Here is a 23,586-nt window from a genome sequence, read left to right on the forward strand (position 1 = left end):
AGAACTCATTGTGGTGAACATGTATATGAAGTTTTAAATAAATATTCCCAACCATTTCCTAGATATGGCTCCAGACGGGCGGACGGACGGACGGACGGACGGACGGACGGACGGAAGGACGGACGGACGGACAACGCCAAAACTATATCCCTCCGACTTTCGTCGGGGGATAACAAGGCAGTCTGAAGGACAGCTAAATCCCCCGCCACTGCTATGGATAGTGAAAGGGTAAAGCTTTGGTTTTAGCTGTGACCTTGACCTTGAACAGACATGGCTGACTCATGAATTCTGCACAACGTCTTGATGTGGTGATCATTTGACCAAAGTTTCATGAAAATCCTTCAAGGGGTTTAGGAGATACAGAGCTGAAACCTTTGACCTTCAGTTGTGACCTTGCCCTTGAGTTGACATGGCTGACTCGTGAATTCTTGATAAGGTGATCATTTGACCCAAGTTTGATGAAAATCCTTCAAGGGGTTAAGGAGATACAGAGTGGACACCAAATGGAAGGCTCAAACCTTCGACCCTTAGTTGTGACCTTGACTTTGAGCTGGCATGGTTGACTCATAATTTCTGCACATCATTCTGATAAGGTAATCATTTGACCCAAGTTTTATAAAATTCCTTCAAGGGGTTTAGGAGATATAGAGCGGACACCAAATGGAAGGCTCAAACCTTTGACCTTAAGTTGTGACCTTGACCTTGAGCCGACATGGCTGACTCATAAGTTCTGCACATCGTTTTGATGAGGTGATCATTTGACCCAAGTTTGATGAAAATCCTGCAAGGGGTTTAGGAGATATAGAGTGGACACAAAATGGAAGGCTCAAACCTTTGACCCTAAGTTGTGACCTTGACCTTGAGCCGGCATGACTGACTCATGGGTTCTGCACATCGTCTTGATGAGGTGATCATTTGACCAAAGTTTTATAAAATTCCTTCCAGGGGTTTAAGAGATATAGAGCGGACACAAAATGGAAGGCTCAAACCTTTGACCCTAAGTTGTGACCTTGACCTTGAGCCAGCACTGCTGACTCATGGGTTCTGCACATCGTCTTGATGAGGTGATCATTTGACCCAAGTTTTATAAAATTCCTTCAAGGGGTTTAGGAGATATAGAGCGGACACAAAATGGCAGGCTCAAACCTTTGACCTTGAGTTGTGACCTTGACCTTGAACCGACAAGGTTGACTCATGGGTTCTGCACATCGTCTTGATGAGGTGATCATTTGACCCAAGTTTCATGAAAATCCTTCAAGGGGTTTAGGAGATATGGACCGGACACGATTTTGTTACGGACAGAAGGACAGACAGACGGACGGAAGGACGGACGCAGACCATTCCTATAATCCCTCCGCCACGGCGGGGAATTAAAAAATTTGGAGAGAGAGGGGTATAGGGAGTGAAATGAGCGCAACAAGGGTGAAGAGTGAGAGTATGCAGGAATCTAAGAAATAACATGTGATGTTAGAAACTGCAAGATGTAACAAGAGCTGTCGGAGGACAGCAACACTCGACTATTCAACAGCCTTGTCAATTGAATGAATACAAAAGTTGAAAAAGGGGCATAATTTTGTAAAAATGCAAAACAGGGTTATGGAACCTGCACAGTGCTTATCAGGTCATGACAGTGGACAAGTGTGTGAAGTTTCAATCCATTCCCATTAGTGGGTACTGAGATACCAGCTTACATACAAACCAAAAATTTCTAAGTCAAAAAAGGGGCATAATTTTGTAAAAAAGCAAAATAGAGTTATGGAACCTGTGCAACGTAAGTCAGTTTATCACAGTAAATAAGTGTGTGAAGTTTCAATCCATTCCCACAAGTGGTTACTGAGATACTAGCTTATATACAAGAACTTAACCGAATAGGGACGCCGATGCGGACGCAGATGCACGGGCGAGTCCAATAGCTCTACTTTTCAAAGAATAGTAGAGCTAAAAATCATTTTGGTGAACAGGGGGAATTGGGGGATGAGGTGGGGGGGGACGAGGAGGGGTAAATAAAGTGGAGTTGGGGTTAAAAGTGGGTGTATGAGGGATACCAGTACAAGTGGGGCCTTTCGTTGCCGACCCAACAAGACAGGGAACCTTTTCAACATAGAAAAGTTGCAGTATGTACCTTAGATATATACAGTACAGGCTTGAATAGCAAACTAGATTTATTATAACAGTGTGTGTAAAGAACTAATTGCATGTTATCCCCTTACTTCAACTGCCTTTCATCATGGAACACCAGTTCAACCAAAACGCACTTTAATGGTCTAGTTTCATTTGTAAAGGATATATTTTGGTAGCTGTGAAAGTTCAGTAAGGAGTTTAAGATACACTTCTGTTGTTTTTTCTTCTTCACATTTTCTGTAACATTAGCCTTGTGTAAAATACCTGTTCATATGTGTGGACTTCATCATTGAACAGCATGCATACGTAGTTGTCAGTGAGCTCTCCGTCAGGCTGAAGGTTGTCAGGAAGTCGGTCACTGTGTTCCCATGTCAACATCTCCACTGTATAACGTAAGGTTGCCATAAACAATGCTGATGCTCTATCTGTCAGATCATCTGGTAACAGTTCCATGGGATTCTGGGATTAAGCAACAAAAAAAATGAAAAAACGTTGTGCGATTTTCTTTCCCTTTTTCTTATTTACATTTACTGTAATGTGGTGAACTTCCAAGTATCAAAATCAATACTTTAACATGTTTAACAGGTGAGAGAAATATATCAAGACAGAATGAAACAGGTGAGAGAAATATATCAAGATAGAATGAAACCAAAGTCATGGCCTTATGTAACAAAAGGACCCATAATTCTAAATGTCCATGCAGCTTGCTTGCTCCCACCCAGAAAATGAATGGACATTGTTAATGATATGGAGATTAACATTCTTTCATTACCCAATGATCCAGTGCTTTAAACTCTTCAAAATCGAATATTCCCTAGTTACTTAACAGAAGAACATCGATTCTTGTGTGTGTTTACCATTCAATGTAGTAACTTACAATAAGTGTAATATCACAGGAAATTGCCTACATCAGCATACCTTACTCTCTTCCATCTCTCCTGACTGAGGTTGATGTTTGCCACAGAATACCCCAGCCTTCCATGCCTCAGCATCTCCACAGTCACAGTATCCCCCACCACCAGAGGTACTCATCTGAAAAACAGGTAAAGGAGCCTGGATATACAGAAGTTTCCAAAACAATTTTTTATGCTGGATGTGCAAGTCTATAGAAAGCATTGTCAACTACATTTTAATGGTTTAAACTAGAAGCAAACATTTAAAAAAAATTCTTCTAGGCTTGGAAGCTTTCCTTAAAATAAAGACAGATTTTAAGACTAAATCAGCCAAAGGAATATTCTGATACCAATGTCTTACTGACTATCTTGGGTATATACTTCTGTCAAAATAATGGGACTGTGTCATTCTAATGGAGACCACATCTTGTCTGTTCTTCCTGGTTGAGCTTAAAGTCACATCAACACTATTTAGGTCATATGGCAACTTTCCACCTTTGAATGATAGACCCGAGGTCCCCCTCTGTGCATTATTTCAGGCACAGACTGGCATCTAGATAGAGGACTCAAAAAATTATGTTAAAGCCTCTATTCTCTTGTCAAGAAGTGATCTACACAAACTCTAATTCTTACCCTGTATCTGTGTTGTTTGTGTGCAAAGTCTGGACAAACTCTAATTCTTACCCTGTATCTGTGTTGTTTGTGTACAGAATGTCTGGACAAACTCTAGCTCTTACCCTGTATCTGTGTTGTTTGTGTACAGAAGTCTGGACAAACTCTAATTCTTACCCTGTATCTGTGTTGTTTGTGTACAGAATGTCTGGACAAACTCTAATTCTTACCCTGTATCTGTGTTGTTCGTGTACAGAAGTCTGAACAAACTCTAATTCTTACCCTGTATTTGTGTTGTTTGTGTACAGAATGTCTGGACAAACTCTAATTCTTACCCTGTATCTGTGTTGTTTGTGTGCAAAAGTCTGGACAAGCTTGGTCTGGACAAACTCTAATTCTTACCCTGTATCTGTGTTGTTTGTGTACAGAAGTCTGGACAAGCTTGGTCTGGACAAACTCTAATTCTTACCCTGTATTTGTGTTGTTTGTGTACAGAATGTCTGGACAAACTCTAATTCTTACCCTGTATCTGTCTTGTTTGTGTGCAAAAGTCTGGACAAGCTTGGTCTGGACAAACTCTAATTCTTACACTGTATCTGTGTTGTTTGTGTACAGAAGTCTGGACAAACTCTAATTCTTACCCTGTATCTGTGTTGTTTGTGTACAGAATGTCTGGACAAACTCTAATTCTTACCCTGTATCTGTGTTGTTTGTGTACAGAAGTCTGAACAAACTCTAATTCTTACCCTGTATTTGTGTTGTTTGTGTACAGACTCTAATTCTTACCCTGTATCTGTGTTGTTTGTGTACAGAATGTCTGGACAAACTCTAATTCTTACCCTGTATCTGTGTTTTTTGTGTACAGAAGTCTGAACAAACTCTAATTCTTACCCTGTATCTGTGTTGTGTACAGAATGTCTGGACAAACTCTAATTCTTACCCTGTATCTGTGTTGTTTGTGTACAGTAGTCTGAACAAACTCTAATTCTTACCCTGTATCTGTGTTGTTTGTGTACAGAAGTCTGAACAAACTCTAATTCTTACCCTGTATCTGTGTTGTTTGTGTACAGAAGTCTGGAAACACTCCATACACAACACACATGTAGGATCCGTTGCACATTCCCTGTAACAGATAAACACATTTTCAAAAGGGAAAAAAACTGGGTATTATAATATAACAAAGGTAAATCTAATAATTTGCTTGGATTGCTTGCTGCTGAAATAAAATCTCTTTGCTACTGTACTGAGACTCCTCTGTGCATGGTCCAATTATAATTACTGTTTATCACTCTCTATCATATTTACCCAAGTATCAGTTTCTGTTTCTGCAAATTATTACACTTCAGGAATTAAACTTTCCTTTTACTATAATTAATGAACATTTTATTTCATGAAATGAATGCAAGAGTTTTCTTTCTAACCTTTCCTAGCTATTGCTTCATTTTCAAACAATTAGAGCAGAAAATAATAGAACATATTTAAATTGATTTTAGCCATCGGTTAGTACCTCGGTCTTAAAATAGATATCACAGTTTTGTTTCTTCTCACATTTATCTAGGACACACTGTGTTTACCATGGAAAATTCAGAACAATTAAGCATTCTAAAATACATTTTCATTACTTTCCAAGTTCTAGATAATAACTGTTTATCATGAGTGATATCTATCAATCATTTATATCAGACATTTTGCCTCATTTTTATGATTTCTGTGGCTTGAAGTTCAAGAAAGAATGCCTTGAAGGCAGTCAAATTACTATTTCAAAATGATGCATTACCTACAATGTATACTGTGCATTTTTAATATCATATCATTTGCACATCAACATTAATTAGACATTAATAACTTTCGTGTGTTCACTAAATACTGCATAATCTGTTCCATGACTCTAGGTTGAAAGTAACTTTGGATATATAAAAAATTATGCAAGAAAAAATAATTAACCTCCTGTCAAATTGAATAATGAAATTTTTTCTGACTGGGTATTTGCCAACATTTTCCTGATGTTATTTCTTTTTATACTGAAGCATTTGCCATCATATAAAGTAGGTGACCATCATAAGAAATAAGTCTGAATTTTCAACACCTTTGTCACATTTTGCCTTATGATTTTGAAAACCATCCGTACGTGTGACACAAATTTGACAGGAAAAGGCAAATCTAAGTGCCCCGACCCCCTACAAATATTGCTAGTGGGGCAACGGGCACACAAACTGACTGTCTGGCTATAATAAAATTGCAAACAAAATGAAACTTAGTCAACATTTCAATATACAATTGATAGCCATGTTTTAAAAAAAAAGTGGTAATCACAATGTGTAAACTTAAATGAATAAAAAGAATGCAATAGAAAATTTCAAATATTTGTCCCAAAGTTGCAACTGAACATCATATTAAAATTATTTGAATAAACCTTCAAAAAAGTTACATGTAACATACCTGCATGAATATGTTGGCTCTCCATTTTTAAATACATGACCACAGAGCTGAGATGGCTGGTCTTTCTCTTTCAACTGCTGGAACACAGCCTCTGGTTCCCCATTACAAAGGAAGTGTTCAAGAGGGCTGAACAGGTATTTGCTTGTTAACCTTTCCTCACGAGCTGGATCGTCAAACGACTGGAATGCAACTAAGACATACTCTCTCCAGTGTTGTTTAAGAAGGGACAGAAAGTCGCCTGTCCGGTAATTCGAGTGCCATTGCTGAAAGAAAATATATTGATGTTACTTCCGTTTTAAAAGCTGATATTGTTTATACTGTCCCAATAAACTGGGACACTTCTGCAAATGAAAAAACAGCTATTCTGTCAGGGTTCAAAACTAAATGTAGTCTGTTAGTCGACCACTTGCATTAGTAAAGTCAGCAAAATACTTGTGCTGTGCACTGCGCTAGATATATTTTTATTTTTTAACCCTACTTTTGAAAGAGTTAAGATGAAAAAGTGAAATTTCAAACAGTGTTGAAACATAGATGTGAACTTTTAATAAAACGATATAAATCGATGTCAGCTTCTAAAAGAAATTCTCATTATCAAACAATCATGACATACTGTTAGGATTAAAAATACTCATTTAGCTTTAAAACAATTTGATTTAGTATGACACCGGAGCATACATCTTTAAAAATCAGTATGCACAAAATGCCGTTGATTTATAAGGCAACAAACACTGTACAAAAAAAGGTTATCTACATCCCCAACGAGAGAAGGCCATATTGGTCAAACAAAACTCTGATACCAACTTCGTTATATATAGGCCCATGTTATATTATGTCAAAGCCAAGTCATTTGCACAAAAGTCTGGTAGAAAATCATGCCAGAAACAAAATGATAGTACTTGCTTTAAGAATAGCAATGGACTGGAGAAAGATATATGTCAGCACTTTTAATATTAGTGTATTGTTTAATGTCAGATTTGCACAAGATAATATATTATGTAAAAGTCAAACCTAACTGTGTAATATTGTGTTACCCTTTTTTTACAATATAAAAATAACTTTAAATACCAAATAACTAGAAGATGTTTTTGTAGAAAAGCCCATGTCTCCCCCAAAGCATAGTAGTATAGGCAAGAAGTCAATAAGGGACTGGAGCGAAAATCAATAGCAGGGCTCCAGAAATTTTGATAACTCAATCGGTCCGAAACGAAAATCCTGACATCGGCGCTACCCCACCCACCGCATTCCCAATATTACATATTTTGTAAAACATGACAGAGTAAAGAAATAAGCATGTCATGCATTAAAACTGAGTTACCGGTCACCGCATGTTTCCATACAATGAAGACAGTTATTCAGTGTTATGTGTGATCATTACTTTGTTTAAATTTCGATGTTTTTCCGAGAAAATACTTGTAAGGCATTGACACCATGTGCGTAACTAGTCTAAAAGGCAACGCACGTGACCGGTACCGTATACACAGCAGATACTTTGTGATGTTTCCTCATTCTTTGACAAAATTCTATAAAATACAATGCGTCAAAGTGAATTACACGACACATATTCTCTGCTAAACAGTCTCAGTATTTTAAGAATACTCTGCCGCGGACCGAATGTGTACGTTAAATGAACGCTGAGATCAAATTTCCCGCATGTATAGTACCAAAAGGTCACGCGTGTTGGCCACGGATATTTCATTTCACTTATGTTGTACTTCAATAAGCAAGTTATATGTTCTCTTCTGATGTAAACAAAATTTCATTTTGAAACGTTTTTTAAAAGACCAATTTGATAAACAGCGCTACTCCGGTTTTCTTTATCATTCGTGTTTGCCGGTCCATTTTTTTTTTCGTCAGGTTGCAAAGACGATTTTCTGCACTTGTTTCAACTGGAGCCCCAACAAATGAATCATGTAATTTTTTCAAATCAAGTAATTATAAAAAATATTTTGATCGGTTTTCCGTGTGATGTCTCATTAAATCAAAGACCTATAATGTACAATTATAGCTCTTTGATTAAATGCAGTGACCATTTGTTTTTTTTTTACCATGATCAAACATAGCCTTTTGAAATAAACCATCCGTCGGATTCTAAATAAAAGAAGTGGATCCCCGTCGAAATGATTTGGATCCAGTCAGACATATTTGGAAACCAGTCAAAAATGTTTAATACATTGCAGTCGGCGGTCTGCAAACATTAAAGGATGTGCCGCTGGAGCACTGATTGCGTCACATGCTAATTACGGACCGATTATCAAAGTGACAATCAGACCGTTTCACATGTTTATTGATTATCTGAGGGTGCGACCAACAATTTCCTGCTTGGCAGTAGATGGTGTATTGAGATATCAGACCGAAATTTATACTTTTCTCCATTTTTACGGGACCGATTTTTTTCGTTTTTTCACTTCATGAATCGGTCTGAAAAGTCAAAAATCGGTCCAAAACCGACAAACCGGCAAATTTCCGAAGCCCTGATCAATAGGGGTTATCTGCTCTGCATGTCCATCCTATGAAGTATCAACAAAAAGTTTTGTCAAAATGTAGACTATGATATGAAAAACAAAACCACGGTGTGACGCCAATGCTGACACCAACACAGCGACAGTGGGAAGTAGGATAGCTCTCATTATTCTTTGAATAGTCGAGCTAAAAACCAACCAGAGGTATTTCAAACAAACATGACCGCATGTCTGCATGCAATTTATCAGCACTTCAAGAAATATTTTAACACTTTTGACAATAATGACAAGTAACAAAGTGAATTTTGCAATTACTACTCGAATGTAGAAATATTTAACTTAGATTAGAGGAAAAAAAATTTTTTACAGGATCTTGAAATAAATATTTTGGGTTGCTGCAATTTTTTTTGAGAACCGTCATGGGAGAGGAAACAAACAATAACCCTAATTATATTGCTTTACTTATTTTACAACGATACTGATCACTCAAGAGCTAGGGAGATTCTATAACATATTTATTTCGGTAAAGGTGACTCCTCAGTAGATTCTGATCCCTTCGTGGCCCTGCACTGGCAGGGGTTTTTTTTGGCTGTTTTTATAGCCGTTATTGGGCTATATTCCCAATGCTAAAAAGTATGTATTTTTCCCAAAATCAGTGCAAAAATTCCCAATCTACATTCTGAAAAACATTTCATCAAAATTGCACAAACATTGAACAAATTATGGACAATTTTATAATGGCAGTATGTTAAAGAGGCTGTACAATGTGAAACAAGTGTATGAGAAAGTGCTTAAACACATTCTTACTATATACTATGGGACTAAATACTTCTCAATTCGGAACATCTACGCGTCAAAATTCCCAATTTTTGGGGTATAGGCTATGTTCCCAAAACAGCAAGAAAAAACCCTGCCTGGTATTAATTATATTCAATTCAACTGATTATAAATGACAAAATGATGCTTCTAAGTACAATGATAAACAAGAGCTCGTCAAACACGAAATGCTCCCCTTGATGCATTCAGTAATTGCACAAGGAACAGAAATTATATGCTCACTGTAAACAAAAGTTCTACCATTCTGGTTTAATCTGACCTTGACCTTTAACCTAACAAGAGATTACAGAGTGATCTTGGCTCCATCCACTGAGCCATTTTTGAATGTTCCAAATTTCAAGACTAGCTCAAGGTCAAAATCAATGTCAAATTTCATTTCGGTACAAAACAATGTGTATGTGGTCCAGATTTGAAAGCTGTGGCTTGAGAAATGTGAAAGCAGGTCACTAGATTAATTTCAAGGTCAAAGTTCATTTCGGTAGACAGAACTATGCATGTGCTTCAAATTTGAAGGCTGTACGTAGCTTGAGAAATGTGAAAGTAGGTAATAGGTGAAAATCGATGTCAAATTTCAATTCAGAACACAAAATTATGCATGCGGTCCAAATTTGAAGCCTGTAGCTTCAGAAATGTGAAAGTAGGTCACTATGTCAATCTCAAGATCAAAGTTCATTTCGGTACACAAAACTATGCATGTGGTTCAGATTTGAAGGCTGTAGCTTGAGAAATGTGAAAGTAGGTCACTAGGTCAAAATCAAGGTCAAATTTTATTTCGGAACACAGAAGTATGCAAGTGGTCCAAATTTGAAGCCTGTACCTTCAGAAATGTGAAAGTAGGTCACTAGGTCAATCTCAAGATCAAAGTTCATTACAGTACACAAAACTATGCTTGTGGTTCAAACTTGAAGGCTGTAGCTTGAGAAATGTGTAAGTAGGTCACTAGGTCAAAATCAAGGTCAAATTTTATTTTGTAACAAAAAACTGTGCATGTGGTCCAAAAGTGAAGCCTGTACCTTCAAACATGTGAAAGTAGGTCACTAGGTCAATAACAAGGTCAAAGTTTTTTTCGGTACACAAACCTATGCATGTGGTCCAAATTTGAAGGCTGTAGCTACAGAAATGTGAAAGTAGGTCACTAGGTCAAGATCAAGGTCACCTCATGTCAAGGTTCATCTTGCCACTCAAAACTATACATGTGGTCCAAATTTGAATGATGTAAGTTATGGACATGAAGGTTCTAAGTTTTTCCCTATATAAGTCTATATGAACCATATGACCCCTGGGGTGGGGCCATATTTGACCCTAGAGGGATAATTTGAACAAACATGGTAAAGAACCACTAAATGATGCTACATACAAAATATCAAAGCCATAATCTTTGTGGTTTGGACAAGAAGATTTTCAAAGTTTTTCCCTATATAAGTCTATGTAAACCATGTGACCCCCAGGGCGGAGCCATATTTGACCCTATGGGAATAATTTGAACAATCTTAGTAGAGGACCACTAGATGATGTCATATACAAAATATCAAAGCCCTACGCACTGTGGTTTTGGACAAGAGGTTTTTCAAAGTTTTTTCCTATATAAGTCTATATAAACCATGTGACCCCGGGATGGGGCCATATTTGACCCCAGGGAAATAATCTGAACAATCTTGGTAGAGGACCATTAGATTTTGCTACATACCAAATATCAAAGCCCTAGGCTCTATGGGTTTGAACAAGAAGATCAGAAACCGTTTTAACTGTTCCTGGCCAATGTGACCTTGACCTTTGACCTAATGACCTCAAAATCAATAGGGGTCATCTGCTGGTCATGGCCAACCTAACTATTAATTTTCCTGACACTAGGCCCAAGAGTTCTAGAGTTATTGCCTGGAAACCATTTTACTGTTCCTGGTCACTGACCTTGACCTTTGACATACCGACCTCAAAATCAATAGGGCTCATCTGCTGGTCATTACCAACCTCCCTATTAACTTTCGTGACCCTAGGCCTAAGCGTTCTTGAGTTATCATCCGGAAACTGTTTTACTGTTCAGGGTCACTGTGACCTTGACCTTTAACATACTGATCTCAAAATCAATAGGGGTCATCTGCTGGTCATTACCAACCTCCCTATCAACTTTCATGATCCTAGGCCCAAGTGTTCTTGAGTTATCATCCGGAAACCGTTTTACTATTCAGGGTCACTGTGACCTTGACCTTTGACATACAGACTTCAAAATCAATAGGGGTCATCTGCTGGTGATGACCAATCTCCCTATCAACTTTCATGATCCTAGGCCCAAGCGTTCTTGAGTTATCATCCGGAAACGGATTGGTCTACATTCCGACCGACCGACCGACCGACAGACCTACCGACCGACATCTGCAAAACAATATACCCCTCCTATGAAGGGGGGCATAATAAAATGCATAATTCCTACTTACTAGTATTTTGTCTGTATACTTAAACAGTTAGATAAAACTTTCTCTTCTGTGGCTTTTTGAGTATTTATCAATATATATTTTAACAATACAATTCAAATTTGCCTCGTGATTAAGTCAATTAAGTGCAATTCTGGATACAATGTCAAAATAACTTAATGATGAATATTTTGAGTAAGAATATTACAAGGTATGCAGCCATTAAATTATATCAACACAGGGGTAATAGTACTACTAGTAGCAGTGATTTTTTTCTCCAAATTGTGCATTTTTTTAATACTTTGTGAATCAAAATTTTTAATGATTGAATATGAATATACGGGTGTAAAAAGATAGGTATCTAAAACTTACATTCATATATTTTTTCCAAAACGAATGAGGTCACCATTTAAATGATTCATACCAGATTTGTAACGAAATGCACTATGAATTAACGTTACATACACAAACACACTATGAATTAAGGTAGGGTCGATAATATAGGGTGACGTAAGTAACAAATCTTGATTTTTTTTCCGCAAAAGTTCATAGCAAACTTCTTCAGCTCATACCGTACTATCTGCCTTCAAGATTTTAGCCCTATCTCGCGAGCGTTGGAAAATTTTGCCCTCTTGAGTACCCCATTACATCATATTCTAATCTTAGTATTAAACGGCGTTTCCCAATGCACATGCATGGTACGATTACTACCAGCAGGCCTTGCAAACATGACAGCCTCCATGGATTAATGCCTCTTTTACGCTTTTTGATGTTTTCTTCTACTATTTTTAAAGGTTTTCACACCAATTGTGAATTGGTCCGGTGGACCCAATTTGAAAATTGTGAAGGACCGTTTGCAATTGTGAATGGGTCTGATATTCGGTACCACTTTAATAAGGAACAAGAGGGCCATGATGGCCCTATATCGCTCACCAGAGTTGATCTGGCCTACTGACCTAGTTTTTGACCCAAATAACCCAGATTCGAACTTGACCTAGAGGTCATCAAGACAAACATTCTGACCAATTGTCATCAGTTTCAACTTTAACTATGGACTCTAGAGTGTTAACAAGATTTTTCTTTGATTTGCCCTAGTGACCTAATTTTTGACCACACATGACCCAGTTTCAAACTTGACCTAGAGATCATCAAGAAAAACCTTCTAACCAAGTTTCATAAAGATTTGGTCACAAATGTGGTCTCTAGAGTGTTAACAAGCTTTTCCTTTGATTTGACTGGGTGACCTAGTTTTTGACCCCATATGACCAAGATTCAAACTTGACCTAGAGATCATCAAGAAAAACATTCTGATCAAGTTTCATAAAGATTGGGTCAAAAATGTGGCCTCTAGAGTGTTAACAAGCTTTTCCTTTGATTTGACTGGGTGACCTAATTTTTGACCCACATGACCCAGATTCAAACCTGACCTAGAGGTCATCAAGACAAACATTCTGACCAAATCTCATCAGTTTCAAACTTAAACTGTGGACTCTAGTGTTAACAAGATTTTCCTTTGATTTGCCCTAGTGACCTAATTTTTGACCAAGCATGACCCAGTTTCAAACTTGACCTTGAGACCAACAAGACAAACATTCTGACCAAGTTTCATAAGGATTGGGTCACTTACAGTGTTCACAAGCTTTTCCTTTGATTTGACTGGGTGACCTAGTTTTTGACCCCACATGACCCAGATTCGAACTTGACCTAGAGGTCATAAAGACAAACATTCTGACCAATTCTCATCAGTTTCAAACTTAAACTGTGGACTCTAAGAGTGTTAACAAGAGTTTCCTTTGATCTGGCCTAGTGACCTAATTTTTGATCCCACATGATCCAGTTTCGAACTTGACCTAGAATTCATCAAGACAGACATTCTGACTGAGTTTCATAAAGACTGGATCACAAATGTGGCTTCTAGAGTGTTAACAAGGCAAATGTTGACGCACGCACACCGCACGCCAGCGGACAATGACCGGTCACAATAGCTCACCTTGAACTGACACTGTTTTTGTATTCTGATGGTCATGTCCATCAAGTTATGGCGTAATCTCATTTCTTTACTGCTAGATTTTTTTCAATATGAAGAGTACCTCGATCATGCGACAACTCACTGCAATGGTGGGCAAAATATTGTAGACAGCAGTACTCATTTGAAACTTTTGTGTATAACTTGTTTCAAATGGTATCGTTTGGTTCATTTTATGCCAATTGGCAGGAACAAATTTCATGAATATACAAGGTACTCAAGGCATTTCACTGATCTGACCTGGTGACCTAGTTTTTGACCCTTTATGACCCATATCTGAACCTGACATAGATTTGGCCCAGACAAACAGCCTGATAAAATTTAATGAATATCTGGTCTAAAGTGCAGCCCCTAATGCTTACACAAGGTATTTCTTTGATTTGACCCAGTGACCTAGTTTTTGACCCTTTATGACCCATATCTGAACCTGACATAGATTTGGCCAATACAAACAGCCTGATAAAATTTAACGAATATCCAGTCTAAAATGCAGCCCTTAATGCATACACAAGGTATTTCTTTAATTTGATCAGGGAACCTAGTTTTTGATCCATGAAGATCCATATTTGAACCTGCCCTAGATTACATCAAAAGGAACATTTTGATCAAATTTAAAGAATATCCAGCTTAAAATACGACCCCTTTTGCATAGGCATTTTTCTTCTTGACCAGGTGACCTAGTTTTTGACCTAACATGACCCATATCTGAATTCGACCTAGCTTTCATCAAGACAAACATTCTGATCAAATTTCATGAAGATCCACTGAAAAATGCAGCTCCTATTGCATACACAAAGTTATTCTTTGATTTGACCAGGTGACCTAGTTTTGACCCAACATGACCTATATCTGAACCTGGCCTAAATTTCATCAAATTTCATGAACATCCTGCCTAAAATTTTGACAGATGACTGATGGACAGTTCGTTTAGAAATACTTAATTAATGGTCAAAGGGGCGGTGCTAAAAGGGCAAAGGGGCGCTGAAGAAAGGCAAAAGGGACGCGATTTCGGGGCAGAAGGGCGGCGCTAAAAATGGTTAGGGCGCTGCGCCCTGCTATTCCGCTTTAGAAAAATCCCTATTCTTTTTCAAACATACTTTTTCTCATAGTTTATTTTTGCTGTGTGTCTTTCATACTTATCTAGGTACTCCAGGAAATGAAAAATAGTTTACTTTTATATTTGTTGAAATACAGCAGTTTTTTGTCAATTTGACAGCTCTACTTTCACTTTCATTTTGCAATGTTTGCATTTTTTTTAAATGTACCTGGTTTGTAACACTTTCAACCCCCGGAGTACCTGGACAAACATGTTAGACACACAATGATAACAAAAGTAATGACAAAATACTTTTGAAAAAGAAGTTTGATATCTTCTACAAAATAGAACATGAACAGTCAAAGCACATATGATATAAACAAAATGTGTTGTCCAAAAGGGAATAACCTGTCTTAATCAGTCAGGGGTGTAACTGTTTCAAGATATCGCAGTTTATAACCCATTTGAGTTACTGCTTATACTTTCATAACTTGTTTCAGTTATCATAAAATATTACAAAGCCCTCCTGTGCCAATTCCTCATTTTGAATGAGACTAATGCAATTATTTCCTGAATCCTTGAACTTTTATCTTTCCAGCTATGCAGCAGAATTTTTTATGCAAGGCTGATAAAGTTTTACGCTATAGTTTCAAACAGGGTTCTCACTAGCAATTTCAAGTTGCAGTCCTGGGACTCCCAAAGCTGAAAAAGTTGCAGTCCCAACTACTGACTAGACTGACAGACTTAAACTTTCGTCAAAACACAGGCCTCTATTGTACTGTCAAATTAAGTAAATTAATTGTAGACCGACAGACATTTTGTAATATTCACAATTCTTCACCCAAATATTGTTAAGGTAAATGTAAAATAGGTAAAATGTAGTCAAAAATTAATGTAGGACAAATTCACCCCTGGACAACCCCCATCCCTGCTGTTTCTGGTCTTCCTGGACGAAGTCCTCATGTGAAATTATCAAGGTGGACAAAATCTCTCTTGTGAAAATACCAAGATGGACAAAATCCCACATGATAATTTTTTTCTTTACCTTTCTATTTCAGAATGGAAACATATATAAACATACAGTGAAAAGAAAATATATCAACAATTATACTTTTATTTTAATACTTACAACGTTAAAACATTCGGTCTAAAATACATTAAGAATGCACAGTATGTCTATGATCAACATATTAATAAATGCTTCTTCAGTAACATCTGCAATTTTGCAGAAAAATAATCACGTTACTAAGACCGACATCGACAGCATCTTAAAATTACTCGGACATTCATAATTAAGCCTAATTATTACTTTTTCTTGAAAACTGCCTGGTAATTAGTACGCGAGAAAACATTTCCAAGTTACTTCAAACACCACATAATCCGTCGATAACAATTAGAAATTGTCAACTATGCAATCACGTCGACACTCACATGTATTCGAGTTGATCATACATATGCCGCCTGTCTCACGGTGTAGTGGAAACGGGCAACGCTGATTGGCTATACGCGGCTATCAGTGACAAGCGATTAACTCCGCTCATATGTTTTGCTCTCGAGTCAAACTTTGTGTATTTGCAGGTTTACGTAATCAATTAATTTTCATTGAGTGTTACTGCAAAAACGTGGGTCTGGTGACTCCCAAGCTGCAATAAACACGCGTATACCGGGACCAATTATGCGTACAGGGACGCCAATTTCGGCGTTTCGGAGAACCCTGGCTATAAAACTCTTAACATCCCATTATGCTTATCAGGTCATGATCAAACTAAAAGTGAATTTGATTAACCACAGTTTGCTACTAATTACTCTTTAAACGTCACTTTGTGAGGACAGCAAAAAGACTTTTTTGAATAACTTACCTGAGTTAACTACATTTTTATAACTAAATATAGGTTACAAAATGCTTGGAAAAGTAACTGAAATAGGTTACATAACTTAAAACAATTACATCCCTGACTGTTAATAGTTTCTTCTATTTATTATGAACAATTTTGTGTATTCTTTACGATAGACCAAGGCCTTTGCGGCATAAAAAAATAAAACAAAAAATTTACCCGAGGGCCCGCAGTGGAGTGGTGGTTTCAAAAGACTTTACTTGAACCTTAATTACTAAATCAGATGTCTTATCCAGTAACCATGGTTTCGATTCGAAATTTGAGAGAGAGAAAATGTTTCGGAAGTTTTTTTACTGGGAAAAGATCTGGTCTGGACACATTTGAAGAAATGATTACGTTCATTCCTTTTACCTTTTGTTGACGGGAATTTTCAACGCTCTGGTATGGCGTTTTTTCCCCATTCAATTTCTGTTCTTTCACCAAACACACATTTTAAAGATTGCCAATTTTCATAACAAGAGCAAAACTGTCAGGCTTACTGAAAATATCATAAAGAACAATTTATCCAGTCTAATTCATGTAATTTCATATGCTAGAACTGCGGAGTTACATCGTGACATGTAATAAATTATTGCCGACAGAAGCAACAAAAAATAAAGAATTTCCTTCACAGATGTGTATCGTACCTGAACTAGATTATTTTGACTGAACTCAGTAGCTTGCAAAGAACTTCTTAGAGCCATTTTTATCCAGATAGAAAGAAATTACGCTCTGTTGCCATTTTTCTTGGAAATCGCAATGGTTATTTTCGAATTTTTATGTAAGAAGATTTTAAATTGTACACATATAAAAATACAGTCTTAATGTCTTTCGATTAATTATTTTATTTACAGCAAACAAATAATCAACACTTAGTAAAACCAACATTAGTTTCTTATAATTCGAAACTACGAATGCCAAGACCAGTGTTTGTCTATCTACACGGAGAGCGTGTATGTTAGTTAGGAATGTTTCTCATTGCAGAATTAGTGCAGCCGTTCTGCGCATGCGTGGAATTATTATCAAATGGATACACATTTTTCGCATGTCCGCACGCATTTAGTGTATAATGTGCATAATATACTGACTAAAGGTTAGGGTTAGAATCACCATGGTTACAAAATATATATGTTACGCGCATATAGCCAATCTGCGCATTTGGTAAATCGCGCAGCACAAATAACCAATTTGTTATCTGCGCAACGATTTGTAAAGGTAGCAAGGTACACTTAGATGCGAAAATTTTGGGCACGGACGGTCTTACATGTAGCGAATCGCAATATTGCACTTCCCCTATGAGCAAAATTAGGGTGGCCATTTTATAAATTGCGTGCATGTTTTGTGCTTTTAATTAATGGCAAGATCAGGATTCTCATACAAGAATAAAGAAAGTTATCGAAACGGAAGGTTTACACCATCCATGAAAAATAGCATGCCAAAATCATCAATTTCGCACCTTTTGAACAGCGTACAATGATCCCGCTGCAAGAACAATGTCCAATTTTATTGCATTTCTCAGTTTAATGGTCCTTACTGAACGTCAGGACATAAACGGAATGGGGGCCCATCCAGCTCGTTTTTTCACAAAATAACGAAAATGTTCCTGAGTATCAATCAACAAGCACAGAACCCTTCCGTGATTTGAAAATTACCCGCGAAAAGGTGTCTCATTGATCATACAAAGCTACCAGCAGTTAGTTTTCCAACTGACATCAGAATTTTACATGTGTCGGCTGTATAAATTTTCTAAAGAATTAATAATCATTATCTCTCACCTTAATTTACAGACATCCAAAATCACGATGTTCTATTTATAACAAATATTGACGAGGGCCAAAATTCGAATGTGTACCCTGATACCAAATCGGGCAACCTTATATATTTCTTATATGCGCAAGGTAACTGTCTTGCGCGTTTGGTAAATGAGTCTGCGCTTTTAACATATGGATGATATCTCCCGATAAAATTGAATATCATTAGAGGGTAAGAATTAAACATGAAGTCATTGGGCAAACGACGGAAAACCGTCAAAGGATAATCGTTGTTGGGCCACCGTTGGCCCAACAATGATTAATAAGTATTTAAATACAGATGTTGGGCCAACGTTGAACCAACTTTGAATTTCAGTCACAGATATCTCTGCATTGGCCCAATTTTGATTTTCAGAGAAAGACTTATACAGAGAAAACATCGTTGGCCCAACGTTGGCCCAACGTTGGCCCATTAGAAGTAATAATATAATAATTATATATTTTACAGGTGACTGTTTTATCACAAGCCCCTACAGGTATACATGTTGTGTATGTGTAACATGCAATATTTAATTAATAATTAACTACTTTTCTGCACCAATTCGTAATCAGTTAAATTTGGGCTAATTAAACCTCCCAGATAGCAGACATGCGTTGGCCTAACGTTGGGCCAACGGCAGACTCTTCGTTGGCCCAACGAAGATTTCCGACGTTGGCCCAACGCCATTTTGCTAATTGGCGCAACGTTGGCCCAACGGTTGGTACACCGTTGGCCCAACGACTGGTATCCTACACTCATCGTTGGCCCTCCATTGGGCCAACTACTGATATCCTACACTCATCGTTGGCCCTCCATTGGGCCAACAACTGATATCCTACACTCATCGTTGGCCCTCCATTGGGCCAACAGCATTTTTTCGTCTATCACGGTTGGTCCAACGTTGGGCCAACTCTGTTTCTTTGTTGGCCAAAGATGGATGCCAACGCTATCCCAACGATTACGAAATTGAAAAAAGACTAAATCTAGCATTGTTTAATACATGTTTTATTTTCAAATAGTTGTGATTTTGTTAACATTTAACAAAAAGAAATCTAACATTTATTTAAAGTTTGTTTGCAATTTTCCTGAAGAAATATAACAGAATATTTCAACACTACAACATGTAAAATATTGTTTCCAGTCTTTTATAAATCTAAATATTTTTCTTATTGCAGTCACCAATTAAATCCTACTAAAGTGAATTACTGTCTGTATATCAACTCATTATATATCTAAGTTCTGTTTGTTTGTTTTCTTTTCTCACTGAAGTTGCAGCTTTTTAATTTTTATTTTTTCCTGTGCACCACAGTGCTAGGCACTCCATTATTACTCCCTTGAACAGCACCCTGTTAAAAACAAAAATCATAATATTGATTAAGCCATCTACGTCAAATTGATAACAATAACTAATGTATGAAATTAATTTTTGCCTGTATTTAACCGAGAAAAATATGTTAGAATTAACAAGAAAATGAGTTATTTTATTAACAGAATTTAATACTCAACACAAGTACCATTCGCCAGCTTTAGATATTAGTATTTAACATATGTTCAAGTCATATGGATATAACATGCATACAGGACATAAAAAGAAATTCTGTATAAGATTCCATAACTAAACTTCTACTTACAGTTTATAGCTGGAAGACCGGGTTTTTGTTAAACCTAGACCTATCACATGTATAATAGTTTCCTTTACTTCACATGTCTAAAAAGCTAGAAATCTGGCCTAGAGAGTAAAATTAACCACATTTTCTGAGATTTCTTACATAACTCGGGTTAACGAGAGTTCATACTCTGGAATATTCAACAGATTTATTGTAAACATTTTATGATTGTATAAAATTAGATATTTGTTATAGAGTTAGTAAGGGTTTTTTTTTTTCAATACTTTTTTCACAAATTTTTCAAGGTAGTAGATTTGAAATAGTTCAAAATATCATTACGGCTGCAGAAAAGTTTTTAGTTTAATTAGCCCAAATTTAACTGATTACGAATTGGTGCAGAAAAGTGTTTAATAATTAATTAAATATTGCATGTTACAGCTACACAACCTGTGTATACCTGTGGAGGTTTGTGATAAAACAGTGACCTGTAGAATATACAATTATTATATTATTACTTCTAATGGACCAACGTTGGCCCAACGTTGGGCCAACGATGTTTTCTCTGTAAAAGTCTTTCCCTGAAAATCAATATCGGGCCAATGCAGAGATATCTGTATCTGAAATTTAAAGTTGGTTCAACGTTGGCCCAACAGCTGTATTTACAATACTTATTAATCATTGTTGGGCCAACAGTGGCCCAACAACGATTCTCCTTTGACGGTTTTCCGTCGTTGGCCCAATGACTTCATGTTTACATGGCTAAAACGTATCTGCAGCCATAATGACATTTTGAACTATTTCAAATCTACTACCTTGGAAAAAGAAATTGTGAAAAAAAGAAAAAAAAATGAAAAAAAAAAACACTACTAACTCTATAACAAATATCTAATTTCATACAGTCATAAAATGTTTACAATAAATCTGTTGAGTATTCCAGAACATGAACTCTCGTTAACCTGGGTTATTTAAGAAATCCCAGAAAATGTGGTTAATTTTACTCTCTAGGCTAGATTTCTAGCTGCATATATGTGAAGTAAAGGAAAATATTATACATGTGATAGATCTAGAGTTAACAAAAACCCGGTCTACCAGCTATAAACTGTAAGTAGAAGTTTTTGAATATTATTGATAAAGTTGTGGAGTCTTGTAAACAGAGAATTTCTTAATTTTATCCTGTATGCAAGTAATATCCATGTGACTTGAACATATGTTAAATACTTTTATCTAAAGCTGGCGGATGGCACTTGTGTTGAGTATTAAAGAATGTTCTCGTTAATTCTAACATTTTTTTCTCTGTTAAATAGAGACAAAAATAAATTTCATACATTTTACGCAAGTTTATGTCTAGAGGTTTATGTGCATTTCTTTAGTTATATTGTTATCAATTTGACGAAGATGGTTTAATCAACATTATGATTTTTTTTTTACAGGGTGTTGTTCAAGAGAGTAATAATGGAATGCCTAGCACTGTGGTGCACAAGAAAAAAACAAGAAGAAAAAAAAAGAAAGCAGCAACTTCAGTGAGAAAAGAAAACAATCAAACAGAACTTGGATATATAACATGTATAATGAGTTAATATACAGACAGTAATTCACTTTAGTAGAATTTAATCAGTGACTGAAAAAAAGAAAAATATTTAGATTTATAAAAGGCTGGAATCAATATTTGACATGTTGTAGTGATGAAATATTCTGTTATATTTCTTCAGGAAAACTGCAAACAAACTTTAAATAAATGTTAGATTTCTTTTTGTTAAACTATAACAAAATCACAACTATTTGAAAATAAAATACGTACTAAATAATAGTTTTAGTCTTTTTTTCAGTTTCGTAATCGTTGGGATAGCGTAGGCCCAAGGCTGGACAAACCATGATAGACGAAAAAATGCTGTTGGCCCAATGTAGGGCCAACGATAAGTGCTGGATACCAGTTGTTGGCCCAATGGAGGGCCAATGATAAGTGTAGGATTCCAGCCGTTGGGCCAACGGTGTACCAACCGTTGGACCAACGTTGCGCCAATTAGCAAAATGGCGTTGGGCCAACGATGGAAATCTTCGTTGGGCCAACGACGAGTCTGCCGTTGGCCCAACGTTAGGCCAACGCATGTCTGCTATCTGGGGACTTGTAGGCCTACATAAAACTGTTTAATTTTAAAACTAACAATGATCAGGCACGCGTAGAGGTGTGAACTGACTGTGCTTAATTTGTAAAGAACAAGAAAAACATTTTTTAAAGTAAATGAGAGTATTTATGCGGTAATTTCAATGAGATGCTCACGTCCCTGGTAGTTTATGGACTGAAAATTTCTGTTGACGACGGTATTAAGAGTCATTTGTCATAGGTGTTAAAAAACTTTAAAATGATACAAAATGTCCAAAGTATATTTAATAACACAAGTTTTTTGTTTAATTTTTTTTTTTTAAACTTTTAAACGCCGTAGCCTGTGCGGGATGTCGATCCAGCGCTAATATCAAATCCTGAGATGACACCGATTTTTCAAATATATATTGATAATTTCTTACAGATCTTATTGATATTTTTAATGTTTTGTACTACTAAAGAGTAATTTTCGCCAGAACGTGAACGAATTTTAGTTGCTGCGCCAGATGTGTCCTGCGCTAATAGAAAATCTGGAAATTACTCTGATAATATGAATAATTGCCATAAACCATGCTAACTTTTACATTGTTACAGACTGATATTGCAAATCTCGGTTTTAAAAATGTGTCATAAATTTATTTCAACATCAGTAAATTAATGGGAGTCGGTCACCAGGTTTCAATATCTGCAGTATGATACAATATGCAATAAAACTCAAACATGCGTGAAGGTGTGATTTCCTTCGGATAGGCACATCGTCCTCGATCTCTATTCTTTTTATAACTAAAGTATTTTTACTTCATTCGATCACACGCAGTCATTTTATACCGGATATAGAACATAAAGGAGACTTACATAAAAGACTGAATTGCCACACTCTTACCACAATTCACCCTATCGCTTTTTTTCATCATATTGAAAAAGCGCAATTCTTTTTTACCAACGTGAGCATATCTCTTGACATGGCCAAGATTAAAAATAAAACAAAAATAAACAGAATTAAAAGACGATTCTTACAGATCTTTTACACTAATATCATTTTTTAAATGTTTTATAGTGAGACAGATATAATAACTAATAAGTTTCGTCAAAATGTGAACGAAATTTTACATTTTATAGGTGCGCAAGATGTGTGTCCTGCATTAATAGAACTCTGAAAATTACTCCAATAACTTGAATATTTTTTATAAACCATTTTAACTTTTTCTTCGTTTTTCGATTACAATCTAAAAATGTAGCTGTTGAGCGCAAATAACCAATCTGCGCTATTTACCAAACGCGCAGCGCATATAACAAATTTTTGTACGTTGGTTATATGCGCAACGATTTACCAATCGTTGCGCAGGATAAATTTAATCTGCGCGATTTACCAAATGCGCAGC

At 36.5% G+C, this 23,586-nt stretch overlaps 1 protein-coding gene across 7 annotated transcripts in view; it reads right to left on the reverse strand.

The window, feature by feature from the left end:
* The window catches only part of LOC128555614 (E3 ubiquitin-protein ligase UBR2-like), a 98,314-nt gene extending 80,811 nt beyond the window's left edge, over positions 1 to 17,503 (reverse strand). For all 7 annotated transcript variants that reach the window (XR_008370211.1, XR_008370209.1, XM_053538441.1 and 4 more), the window contains exons 1-5: positions 17,353 to 17,503; positions 6,066 to 6,328; positions 4,671 to 4,749; positions 3,040 to 3,153; positions 2,386 to 2,580 (exon numbers count right to left, since the gene is read on the reverse strand). Coding sequence is in view for 5 of the 7 variants with exons in the window: in XM_053538441.1 (XP_053394416.1) it covers positions 2,386 to 2,580; positions 3,040 to 3,153; positions 4,671 to 4,749; positions 6,066 to 6,328; positions 17,353 to 17,409 (708 nt within the window). In the remaining 2 variants the exon portion in view is untranslated. The remainder of the gene's footprint in view (positions 1 to 2,385; positions 2,581 to 3,039; positions 3,154 to 4,670; positions 4,750 to 6,065; positions 6,329 to 17,352) is intronic.
* Positions 17,504 to 23,586: the final 6,083 nt, after the last annotated feature.

This window comes from Mercenaria mercenaria, chromosome 1 (assembly GCF_021730395.1).
Source record: "Mercenaria mercenaria strain notata chromosome 1, MADL_Memer_1, whole genome shotgun sequence".
Taxonomy (NCBI): Eukaryota; Metazoa; Mollusca; class Bivalvia; order Venerida; family Veneridae; genus Mercenaria; species Mercenaria mercenaria.